Source organism: Leptidea sinapis, chromosome 34, assembly GCF_905404315.1.
Source record: "Leptidea sinapis chromosome 34, ilLepSina1.1, whole genome shotgun sequence".
NCBI classification, from domain to species: Eukaryota; Metazoa; Arthropoda; class Insecta; order Lepidoptera; family Pieridae; genus Leptidea; species Leptidea sinapis.
The window spans coordinates 1,964,371-1,977,431 of record NC_066298.1 but is presented as its reverse complement, the minus strand read 5'-3'; the positions used below and the strand labels follow the sequence as shown (position 1 = coordinate 1,977,431).

The 13,061-nt window shown below is 31.3% G+C and overlaps 1 protein-coding gene across 1 annotated transcript; it reads right to left on the bottom strand.

The window, feature by feature from the left end:
* Nucleotides 1-107: 107 nt before the first annotated feature.
* On the bottom strand, nucleotides 108-6,620 carry LOC126974995 (sesquipedalian-1-like). Its single transcript, XM_050822782.1, has 4 exons — nucleotides 6,308-6,620; nucleotides 5,561-5,746; nucleotides 4,558-4,701; nucleotides 108-2,225 (listed from the first exon to the last, which is right to left on the bottom strand). Exons 1-4 carry the CDS (start codon nucleotides 6,507-6,509, stop codon nucleotides 2,074-2,076), a joined length of 684 nt encoding a protein of 227 aa, XP_050678739.1. The 5' UTR covers nucleotides 6,510-6,620; the 3' UTR covers nucleotides 108-2,073.
* Between the last annotated feature and the right edge of the window lie 6,441 nt (nucleotides 6,621-13,061).

Here is a 13,061-nt window from a genome sequence, read left to right as displayed (position 1 = left end):
ATTATGTCGTTTACTTGATGGTAAAAAATACAATACATGATTTTTTAAATATTTGTTTTCATAGATTTTATACATATTATTCAAAAATCATAAAATAAAACTGCGAATGGAAAGTTAGATATATAATAATTACTTACAATGCACTTGCAAAACACAGTGTGAGTTTTAATAATTATTAATCATGGCAATTCGTTTATTTAGTCTAAAATCTACCTTATTTACTAAGTAATACAGTCCCTACATATTATGTTAATAATAGTATGTATATATATATAATATGCACATAGAACCTGAAAAGAAGTTAAATATAAAATGTCTGTAATGAAAAAAACAGTGTGTGCTTTCTATAATTTCATAAAGTAAAGTATGATTATGTACTCTGGGTTAATTTTGCTCAGACTATTCGTGCTTCCTTGATCAACTTGAGACGACTCTAGCCGAACAAGTGTTACAGCTTTATCTGATTTTTACACAGACATTTAAGTACAAAAGCGCCTAAAAAAGTATTTTTAAAATAGGTTGTTATAGTTGTTGAAAAGAGATACCGCCATACTTTCTGTCCAGCTTTTTCTTAGTAAAGATTACATACCTAATGGTGATACAAATCAAATTTTCAAATCTGCGTGAAAAATTAAGTTAAGAAATCTATTTTAAAAGGAGCTTATATAGTTATTTATACAACTGTTGTGTAATAAGGGGTATTAAAACACTCATGTGATACTATTATCACGGAGATATTATTCTGCGTACAGAAGAGGACTGTAATGGGACTTGTTTGGTCCATTAATAGTTATTTATGCAACTGTTGTGTAATAAGGGGTATTAAAACACGAATGTGGATTTATCTCACGAGGCGAAGCCGAGTGTGATCATAGTATCACATTCGTGTTTTAATACCTAATTATCAACAGTTGCATACAAGACTTTATCTACACCCAGAATATGAATCCTCTAAAAGATTCTGGAAAAGTTAGCTTACTGCTAGCATTAAAACACCAGTCCTAGTAGTAACCTAATATCATTCATTACTGATTATATACAAATAAACTAAGTATTAATGAAACAATTATTTATTTTAGTAGTAATTTTCATTTTGTATAGTGCAATAATTAAAATTCACTCGAATATAATGTTCTTTTGCAGCGTTTAAAATGAATCGCTCATTTTTTGTAAACAAAACAATAAAAATATCGAAGAAAAATGGAGGGGATTCGAATAACCTACTTTTTTTAAGGCGCGCGACGTTCTGGTACTAGTGTGGAACGCGCGTAAACGAAAATGTTCTTTTTTTGAAATTCATACAGATACCACGCATAGAACAATAAGAATGTGGCTGTCTGTTGAAACTCTTTGCGCATGAAGGGATCGAAAAAAAAACAAAGGAGTGTTGTTATGAAATACAGTACAACATTACAACACTCGTTTGGATGATGTTATGGTTATTAGAACATTGGGTGTTTTAATGTTGGCAATAAGCTAACTGTTTCAGAATCTTTAATGGAGGATTTAAAGCATGGGTGTAGGTAAAATAATTAACACTACTAACAAACAATGAAATTGTCTAAAATTGATCAGACTCACAAATATATAAATATCAAATAGCAGTAAATATAAAAAATGCCAGAGCTTGCAAAACTACTGTTTTCCGGCAGGAAACTCGCACTGTGGAACCCAACTGATACAGAATTTTTAATCAAATTCAATTATTATGAATTAAGCTAATGACTAGCAACCTACTAAAAACTTAATTTAATACAAACAATATTAACATATTTAATCAATAATAACAATATTTAAATATGTGCTTGATCAATTAAACATGAAAGCGATGTGATGGTATTATATTGATAATATTAAAACAGTAATCCAATTATAATATTAGCACAATAAAACATATAATTATACATCTTTTTAGATGTTAATTTTTCCCTAATTTCTAACTAAATCAAATTTATAATCAATAGGAAATCAGCAAACACAACTAGGCTATGTAAAATCTGTTCATATACAAATTGTGTACATATACACTTTCAAGGCACGGAACATCCACATCTCTCGCTCAAAATAATATTGTTAGAGTTGTATGAGGGGCTCGGAAGGTTCCTTCTGTCGTAGCTTGGCCCTCCATTCGCTTCGATCGGCTAATATTTTACGTCCATACATCGTGTGAATGTCTCGAAAGGCAACTTTCTTTCGAGGCATTTCCGGCTTTAGATTTTCTTTGTCTGTCAACAAAAAAATTCATTGAATATCAATATCATTGATATTATATAATCAGAAAAATATGTAAACTTATCATGAATAGAATGTAACTACATACATTCTAAGAATGATATTAATTTATACGTAATTTTGAAGTGAATACTTCTTTAGCATCGTTGTGATTTGAAAGTCGATGAAACGAAAAAGCGACAGTAAAAAGAGACAGACAGATATTTATTTATAAGATTTATCGTGGGAGAAAATGAGATAGGAAGCGTTATACAGTGTTTTGGTACCAGGTGATCATAGTTGAAGAAGAGATAGTCTTATGTATGACGCGAGTATACCTTAATATATTTAGACGTCACGACACCAGGAGAATGTAAATATGGTAGCATTGATAGTAATGTCTTTCATAGCGGTTGAAATCATGATAGCAACGTCATATTGATATGTTGTAATCAATAATCTAACCTTCAATTTCTTATTTTCAATTATTTTTTAACGTGCAAGTGGTACTAATGAATTACTTATAAATAGAATATAAAATGAAAATAAAAATCAGTTAGTTTCCTGCCACTGAAACCTTCGCACGACACGCACATATTAGGATATCATCCCCACCATCTGGATGTCTAGCGACGACGTACCTTAGCCAACCTAGCCACCTAAAAGACTGTGCGTACATAAAATATATGGTATAGTTATAGTTTTTTGATGTTCAATAAGTGATTAAAATCCTATTTCAAATAAAAATATTTGTGCCAAATGATTGGGTTTCTTTTAACCTCCACCATTATCGAGATGCAATAACCAAAGTTGCATGCGGATCTACTTGCAGAAAAAAATATTGCTGTGAGAATAAGAACATAAGAATCTTATTTCGTTTTCAGTAGAATCTCCGATTAGCAAAAGATTTCTATAGTTAGATGTAGTGAAGGAAATATTTTTGTAGCCGTATTGTCTAGTCTAAGTCTTGTACACCACACAAAATGATGATGTAATAAGTATAGAACCGTACCTAGTTTATAAGCTATTTCGATTAACTATTACGAGTTTTATGGCTACTCAGACTATCAGACTCTTCTGATCATTTCAAATTAAATAGCAATAATCATTTATTACTTTTGGAACTGAATTTGTTATAATACACAACAACTATCTTTTTGATACTGGATTCTGGACCCGGGAAGGACGTAAAAAGTATGTTATGTTTTAGCAAATCAATTATTTTTCGATTCCTTATCCATCAAGGATAAATAACGTCTTTTTCTTTATCTAGGGAATGAGCAATTATTTGCTTGCCCGTATAATAATGTTTTACGTTCCATGCAGGATTAGAACATTGGGATTTCTTGCACAATACTTTCGATCCATATTTGTTTCAAGTTGGCCTTATAGATGAGAAATTAGTTGTCCATGCTAAGCTTTTTTAAGGTTGAATTCTTCTCTTACTGTCTTAATATGTTTCTCCCATGTAACACGGCGGTCGACCTTTGGTATTGTGAATGTAACCTGCATCGATTTGGATGTGCAAGCTTTTATTCTCCATCTTATCACCTATGGTGTGACTCTATCTAGACAATTTTGGAGGATTTGTGATGCTACAATAGAATTTTTATTCCTTGCCAATATCATCAGCGAATGTAGCAATAGCAAGCAATACCATGTTTTGGGTAGGTCACCTTTCATATTGTAAATTGTATACAACACAGGTCCCAACACTGAACCTTGGGCAACACCAGCTAAGCTAGCAGGTGAAAGCTTTTACTTTTATGAAAATAAGGGACGAGACGAGCAGGATGTTCAGCTAATGCTGATGGTAATTGATACGCCCTACCCATTACAATGCAGTGCCACTCATGATTCTTGAAAAACCCAAAACTTATGAGTGGCACTACAATTGCGCTCGACACCTTGAGACATAAGATATTAAGTCTGATTTGCCCAGTAAATTCACTAGATACGGCGCAAACACAGTAATGTTTACACGTTACTGTTTCACGGCAGAAATAGGCGCCATTGTGGTACCCATAATATAGCTGGCTTCCTGTATAAAGGAGCCTCCCCCTGGTAAAGCTGTGCTAGGCTTATTTTGATCTTGTATAAGAGACATATGTAGCAGTAGAACTAACTTATGTACAGTTTCAACCTATTCCTGTCGCAATAGAGCAGTGAACTTGTTACATTGTGTTATGGTTTGAAAGGTGTGGGTTTCGGTGTAATTTATGTGCCAGTGTGACTGTGCAAATGTGACATTTATACTGGCACATAAATTATATATATCACTTATATTATACATACAATGACTATATACAAAATATAGCATGAAATTTGTTTAAAAATTATACATACGATGACGACTGCCTGGCACAGATTTGTTCTCAGTATCTGACATCTTATTGAATGGATTATAGCGCTGGCCTCTGGGCGGGACCTGTGGTTCCTCACCCGTAGGTGTGAGAGGGATCAGAGTGGCTGCTTCTGCCGCATCCTCAGCTGTTTCATAAAGCAAAAACAATAAGATATGTTAATTATATAATAATGACATGATTATTATTCTGTAAATTAAAATTATACTGCAAATAATATACCTGCATAAAATATTAAAAAATATAAACCTAAATTACCCTAAATAGGGTATTGGAAGCAAGGCCATCAAGCCATTCATTTTGATTTAATTATTCTTCATTATTTATTTTCATCACACTTTACTTGTTAGGCCTTTATTCTTTTGTTTAGCAGAAGTATATTAATTCAAAACACAGATAATAAATTACTCACAGAGAAAGAGAGAGAGAGGGCTAACTTAAAAAGTAAACAAGTCAGACTCCCACATTGAGGATTCTGTATTGATTAAATGGCAATAACTGAGACTTTACATTAATCAAATGGTACCCCTTACTGAAAAACTAACTGGGCAGTAAATTGCCATCCATATTTTGTGCACTGAAGGATTTCTTCTTTCATTCTAATATTTATAGAAGGACCTCTTTAACCCGGATATTACACGAGTTAGAAAAAATGTGTTTTTTTTTCATTTTCGGTAAAGTGTATTATTATAAAAAACAAAGTTTTATGTACCAAATCTTGTTTCAAATTGTTGTTGAACATATTAAAATCACTATTTATTGGCATTGAATTAAAAAGGACAATATTTATTATATTGGCAATAATTATGCTAAACTTACCCTTTACAATTCATCATAATAATTTATCCAAAATCCTTTCATACTACTGGGATTGGGAGTCGAGCAATCCCCACCGGGATGTTTAAATAAATTTGATTGTAACAAAATTTTATTGAAAAAAAAAGAAATTCTATACAATTGTCCAAGGTTACACTCAAAAGACTAACCTTGAGCTTCGTCCAGCTGCCTCTGAAGCTCTGCAACCATCAGTTTCATGTAATCATAACTTGCACAAGCTAAAGCTTTCATCCATGCTTCCATTGAAGCTTGGGAATTTGTGCACAGAAAATATGTTCGGCCTCCTTCACATTGAAATACTACTTTAAAACTATATGACTCTTCTTCTGTTAACTCTAAAACAATGATTAAGTATTACAGCTCAAATTATATTATACAGTGTTTCTTCTATTCTATTTCTTCTAATTGAAATTATGATAATATTTTAAAATAATGATACAAAAGACTAACATTGAAGTATTGACTGTTGTTGAGAAACATTCCAATAATAATTTTGGATGATTTAATATATCAAGAATAGTTACTTTTATATAAGTGGTACTACGGTTTATACAAGACAAATTGAAATTTGTTTATTTTAGATATCAGTGTTATTAAGAAGCAAGACAAACATTTACTTAAAATTAAGATATGACCATTATCACAAAACAAATTCTTACGTGTTTCCTATTACATACTTTGTATTAATCATTTGTCAACTACCTATTTTTTTTTTTAAGTACAACTTTATAAAATATAATATTATTATATATATTTGAACCATTGTCTCCACTATAATAATTAAAAAACATTGATAATAATTTATATTAATTACACTACTGATCCAATCAAATTAGTTATTGATAAATCTCAATTTTATATAGTACAACAATAAAATAAATAATAACACTGTATACCAATGGTGCATCCTTCCAATATGATAACTCCAACGGGCTCTTTGTCACCCTTTTTGTCAAAATAGAACAAAAGGTTGCCTTTCAATGTGAACCACCTTCTTTGATAGCTTTTCCCCACTTCTCTCATATCCAACCATCCTTCGCGATCTATTGGAGTGGCTGATGTAGCAAATGCACACAAGTTCTTCTCATTAATCTTCATAGTTTTAATTTGTCACAAGGACACAGAGAAATTTACTAGGAATTGTTATAATACAATGCGAGTTCGCAAATCGCAACACGAAATCAACGAATTTTTTGTGATGTCTGTTGTTGTTGATCATACATTTTTTTTTTAATTTTAATTTGTTAACGGCTTTGGACACAAGTCCTTTAAGCCATGATCATACAATACTTAAGTCAGTACTTCTCCGAGCAATATAACTATTCTAAAAGTACCTTCCTACTCTGTGAAGCGCGCATTTTATTGAACATTTTCTAATTAGTGGCACTCTTGCATAGGCTATGACACCACCAGCAGTATTACGTAGTATTTACATCTGCTTTGACCAGCAGTGCGATAGAAAGAGCTGAAATGCGGCAATCGACTTGGGATTCAAATCCACATGTAGCCAATTTTTATTCCAGTAAAGTGGCGAAATTCACATTAACCGTCATCTATACATAAATAAATTTTGAAAACAAAATTTTATGAACGATGCGAGACTCGAACCCACGACCTCTCGCGTTCCGTGCGAGTGCTCTGCCAACTGAGCTAACCGTTCGAGTGACGTATCGTCATAAAATCTTGTATGCTTTGTTAAACTCTTAGGTTGGGGCTTCATCTACAGAATCTACTTTACAGTTGATAACCTGCTCAACCCCAATATTTGCATATTAGGAAATTAATTTGAGACGTCACTCTTGCTAATCTAAACAATTTGTTAACAAATTAAAGTGAGTGTTATCACTTTAAAACCATAACAAATCGGTCGATACATTTTGACGTTAAGGACAAACCAGCATACTATATACATACATAGATATACAGCATACATTTTGTAATATTAAGATTGAATGTATGGATTATAGGAAAACAGTCTTTATTTGCTTGTGTAACTAGAAATATTACAATAAACACATTTTAATTTTTAATACAAAGTTTTAATTATAAGAACTTATTTTTACACTTATTTATAGTATTGAGTATATTTATTATTAAGCCCTATACACATTTTACATTGAAACTATAATATACAATGTCATATCACTTAAAACTATAGTTCTTAAGCCTCTAGATAATATCCGTAGAAAAAAAATATTGAAGAAGAGAATGGTAGAGAGAAGACTCCGTCTGCTTGCCGCCAGCTAAACCTGCAGTAAGACTCCTGTCTTACTATTACTAAAACCCCGCTGATCGTCCGTCCGGCCGTCTGTCTTTTATAGAAAGTGAATAATTATATTTTTTTCTACTGATTAGTAATCTACGAAGCGTTATTATTCTTTGTCTACGAGTAAACCTAGAGAATATCGATTGCAGTGAATATATTAAGATAATAGGTACTTACTGTTATACATATAGCCGTAAATATGACTATTTGTCTCAGAAAAAGGAGGTCGATCTTAATAAATTTCTTGTTCTTGCAACATTAAAATGATCACATGAATCTTTTTTCGTCTATTACACACATTACCGTTTGCGTATTCGGTAATACATAATAGTAAATTAAAGAAATAGGGGCTACTGCTTCGATACAATTAGGTGCAATTCAGATGACACAGCGCCAGGCCAGTGTATCGACTCTCCGTGTATAGGAAATCGTAAGTACGCGCGCCGGCCACGCCAGCATGACTATCCAGTACTCACGATGCTCACAAGCGAGAAGTGACGAAGGCGTGAGTTTTGAGAAACATAAAAAAGCAAAACATTAATGGTAATTGCTACCCAAATTTAATTTTTTTAAGCTTCCTGAAAACGTTGAAAGGTTTTTTAAACTATTTTAAAGTGGTTATTATTATTATGAGAGCATGATTCATGATAGGTACCTATTACAATAAGTAGATTTATTGGTGTTTCATTTTTCGTACTTAGACCCAAGATAAGACAACAAAAAAGTTGTGTTATTGATAATACAATACCTGAGGACTGTTTAACTTCCAATGTACCTACCTATCTAAATAATTCCAACTTTTTGAAAGATAAAATGAGCTACGTAGACTATGTCGTGGTCTTGCAACACATACATTACCATCTGCAATAAATGTAGGTTGGTTTGACATAGAAGTAAAAGTGCATATTATAAAGTAATGGTAATAGCTATAATATAATAACTAGACAGCTTAAAATACGTGACAATTGATGCAAATAAAAGAAATGTTAAATATGTAATATTTTATTCATAATTATTATTACCTATTTTCAGTTATTTATTAAGTTATATTAATATCAAGTATTACACTAACATTTTTGTTACAACTCCTAATGATTGCTCCATTTAGAAAATTTGATTTCCGTCATACTCAATCATTAGATTTGATCGCTTATCACTAATATGGTGAGGTCTATGTACAGTATTATCCCGATTCCCTAAAATAAATTGACAATTCACAATAACAAAAAGGTTCAAAAACGAAATCTTACAAATAATTCATTCAACTACAAATGTCGCTCAACAACTGTACAAAATATTTACGAGTGGTTTCTTTAAAACGTGCTCCATTGAAGAATGGCGAAGTGGGCAAATGATTAACGGTAAATACACTACGGCTATTTACACAATGTCCTTACACGAAAACAAATTATAAACTATATACAACATCATTAAATATTCTCAAATGCTGTAACACATTTAAAACATTTCATACATATTCAACTAGGAGTAATTTAATTAAGTTGCGGTCGACGACCGTCCACCGGCTCGCTCAAATAAATATGTCACTACCACAGGCTCTGTACAATTGTCTAACATCAGCTCACAGCAATGAAGCAACAGAACAGAATCATCCAATATCGGCCATTTAATATCGGAGCTGATGTGCTAATAAATTTTTATAAATATATAAAAAACAGTCGGAAACGAGGAGTGGCGGGCCCGCCCACCACGGCGATGCGCCCGTCACCCCCACTCACTAGCTCAACACCTCACACACACTACCTACATATTATTCTATATTGACTTTGATAACATTATTACATAATATTAAAATAGAAAATTTCATATAACTACCGAACTGCCCGAGATTCTACCAACGAACTTTTGTCATCACTTTAAATATATTATTATATAAAACAAATTCTAGTTATACAAATGCTAATTCAAACATGACACTTAACGATTCCTGTTACAACTATTCAAATTATAAGCTATTGGTGTTACTTATCAAAAAACCCAAAAATAAGACATAATACACAATAATATATATTATGAAAATTATGGATATACTAGATTTTTTCTTTTTTGTAAGAGTTGTAACCATCTACGTACGCTAACAACTGGCAGTTGGGCTTTTAATTATTTATATAATTGTAGCAAAAATTGTCCTAATATATCATAACTCGATTACTATACATCATTGAATACTTCCCAATTGCTCCCTGATTACAAAATGATTTCCAAATAAAAACATCATGAATGGAATAAAATATCATTGTAAATAAAATAAAAACGTATACAAAAATAAAATTATAAAACAATTTTGATAGTTAAATGTGCAAAAGAAATGATGAACCCTGTGATGTGAACCTTAAAAGAAAATATTTTAAAAATATCTTTAAAAACGAAATATCTTAATCCTTTGGTAATTCATACCGGCTTGTTAATAATAAAACAATGATAAATACACACAGTACGATACAACAACACTAACAACACAACGAGTGCATGCGATGACCTAACATTTACGCTAACACGACAATACAGAAGACTGGCAATGGAAATATCCGGGCTTTCATCGCGAAGTTCACAACTACACGCTACCAACTAATGTTTGTGAGAGGACCGGTTCGAACTAACATCAATTATTTTTACGTTTACGAACACCATACGGTTAGGCGCGGCGCAGGCGCGATTGATTGAACTGAAATGAAGAAACGGGACCATCATCATACCATCTAGTTTGCAAAATAACTTCTTAATTCATAATTATTAGGAATAATCTACATTGACCTTTAGTTTTGTTATTAAGTTTGATTTAATAATAGATTTGTTCTGCTACAGAACACTCAATATAACAACGTCAAGTTCTCACACAACTAAGACAGTGAGATACACAATATAAACCGTACGAAAGTTTTAATGGAGTGACGTAATGGAAGAATGATGAAAGACATTATTGGAAGTGATTCTCAAGTGTTATGGCCTAACGTTAACAATAATTCGATCTAACCACGCGGTAACCGTGTCAAATTGGACCTCCGATACAATTTATTTTCTAGCTTACATAAATGTACCAGTTATTCTTAGACTTAGAATATAAAATCGTATAGATCACCTGACAGGCCGATAGTGCGAGGCTTGAATTTTTTATTTGTCAACATACGTTAGCTAGTAGTTACCTAGTTCAATAGTCTAAATAGTAAGGAGCTAACTCCAATCGTAGCTGACTGTTTACGACTTTTGACCATTGAAATTGGTTACAGTAACAATAGATTCGCTTTTCTTTTCTCTCTTGTTGCATCTCCGTTAGAGATGTCCATCTCTCTTTCACGCTGCGTATGTCTATACGCCATTATATTGTAAGTCTATGCAAATATAATGTCGGAACCAAGATTGGAAGTTACAATGTCCGGTTGTCTAGGTACGGCGATTGTCAGGGGCAGCGCCTCACCGTCATTTATTTACACCAACATCTTAAGTTTTCTATAAATATTTATAAATTAAATAAACAGTTATTGGCACAACATAAAATGGATTAATCTTAACTATTATTTTCAAGAGATCGCTATGAGAAATGTGATTATAAAAATAATACGTAAATGTTCTTGTAATAATATACACACTACCAATTAACTAGAGACATATTTGAAAAGATTATTTATGTTACGAATTTATTAAGATGATAAATTATTAATAATATAAATGTTTAAAGTTGAGAATCATAATATTACCCAGTTTTTAAAATATACAGTTTTAATGGAATAAATTGTTTCCAGGGATTCTAACTTGGAAAGAATGGGAAGTCTATTACTAGAATTTTAGTCTGTGTATCTCATAAACCTCAATGGATAGACAGTTAAAATTTTGACTGTGTGTATATTATTTCACTCTATAACAAATAATATTTTAAGACAAGTCTTAACACTAATGTAACACTATGTATAGTGTTATAGTGTATATAACAATGATTCCTGAGTGCATCTTTTTTAGAAACTTAAGTGCACGGAACGTCATATTGTAAAAAACCTAACCATAGTTAAATTCTTTAAATATACTGAGAATATTATTGTTTACTAACATTATTGATCTCAAAAGTTTATAAACAACCTGACTATGATCTATGTGTTAGTTCTGACAAAAAAATTATTTTTTTTTATATAAAATATGCCAATTTATTTCAATAGCCATTGCTTTGCTCACATCTCATACCAACTCAAAAAAACAAGTAAGTGATTACATTTCAATAGTCTATTGTAAAATTATAATAAGTATTTAACTAATATAATAATTATATACAATTCATTTAATATAATAAAAACAACCTAATTATTGTAAAGTTCGCAAGTAAAATATAATACGCAAATTGGCAATACAAAGGAAGTAGAGACTATAGAGCTGGCTCAACAAACAACTGTACACATGGAAAAGCTCTGCGTCAATCAATGTCATACGCAGAAATAAATAAATATTTATACAAATAAAAATAAATATTATTAAGTTTTTAAATAACTTTTCTTTCTTACTTTATATTGCTTTATTTGTAAAAGCATTGATTCATTTCGCAAAACATCAATCAAGTTTCAAATATACAGAATGACTTAGCAAGTCTATTTAATATAATTAAATATAAGATGTGATTGGTTGGTACTGCTGTCTCATTTACTAAGAAAAAACTAATTTAATGTTGTTTGTCTTTCATTCTTCATGGAGAGAGTATAAAAGATGGAAGTTTTGACGCCACCTGGAGGTATTCTAAATATTGAACATTGGAAAATACTCAAGATAAACATTCTTTTCTATAACAATAATAAACTGCATTAAATTTTTTTGAAAACATGCCACACCCATCAATTGCACTGGGTAAATCAAATACGAACATGGATTCATCAATAAGGCCAAAATTGAGGGTATTTTTTTCTAACAAACATGTTAATCGAAAATGATACGAAAACCATTGGATCTAAACATTAAGAATTAAGAGTACATTTCCTTTCAATGGTGTTAAAATTTCCAGCCTGTATGACAATATAGACCAAACCAATTTATTGCTTTGCATGTTCGACGATAATTTTATACTAATAATACACCATTGTTATCAACAATACCAAGGAAATGTGAATCTTCATATATTGATTTAAGTCTCACAATTTATACCTAGGTATACATTAACATCGAAAATATGTATACCAAAACATTTTAATACATTAGATTGGCCCAATACTGCAACGTGATTGTTAATTTTGATACAAAATTAAAACAGTATAAATTAAGATGTATATTAATTTATATAAAATTGTGATGAGAGATTTATTTTTTCATTATAATTATTGCATGAGCCTCGAAGATTGCAATATTATGTATGTATCATTGTTGTAAAATTTTCTAGTGTCATTCGCAGT

Bases quoted from the DNA above. Each gene is read 5' to 3' on its own strand.
- LOC126974995 (XM_050822782.1), bottom strand. From the start codon at position 6,509: ATGAAGATTAATGAGAAGAACTTGTGTGCATTTGCTACATCAGCCACT. The intron at 5,747-6,307 runs GTATACAGTGTT...TCATTGTTTTAG, and splicing joins ATTGGAAGGATGCACCATTG to AGTTAACAGAAGAAGAGTCA. The intron at 4,702-5,560 runs GTTAGTCTTTTG...TTTATGAAACAG, and splicing joins GCAGCTGGACGAAGCTCAAG to CTGAGGATGCGGCAGAAGCA.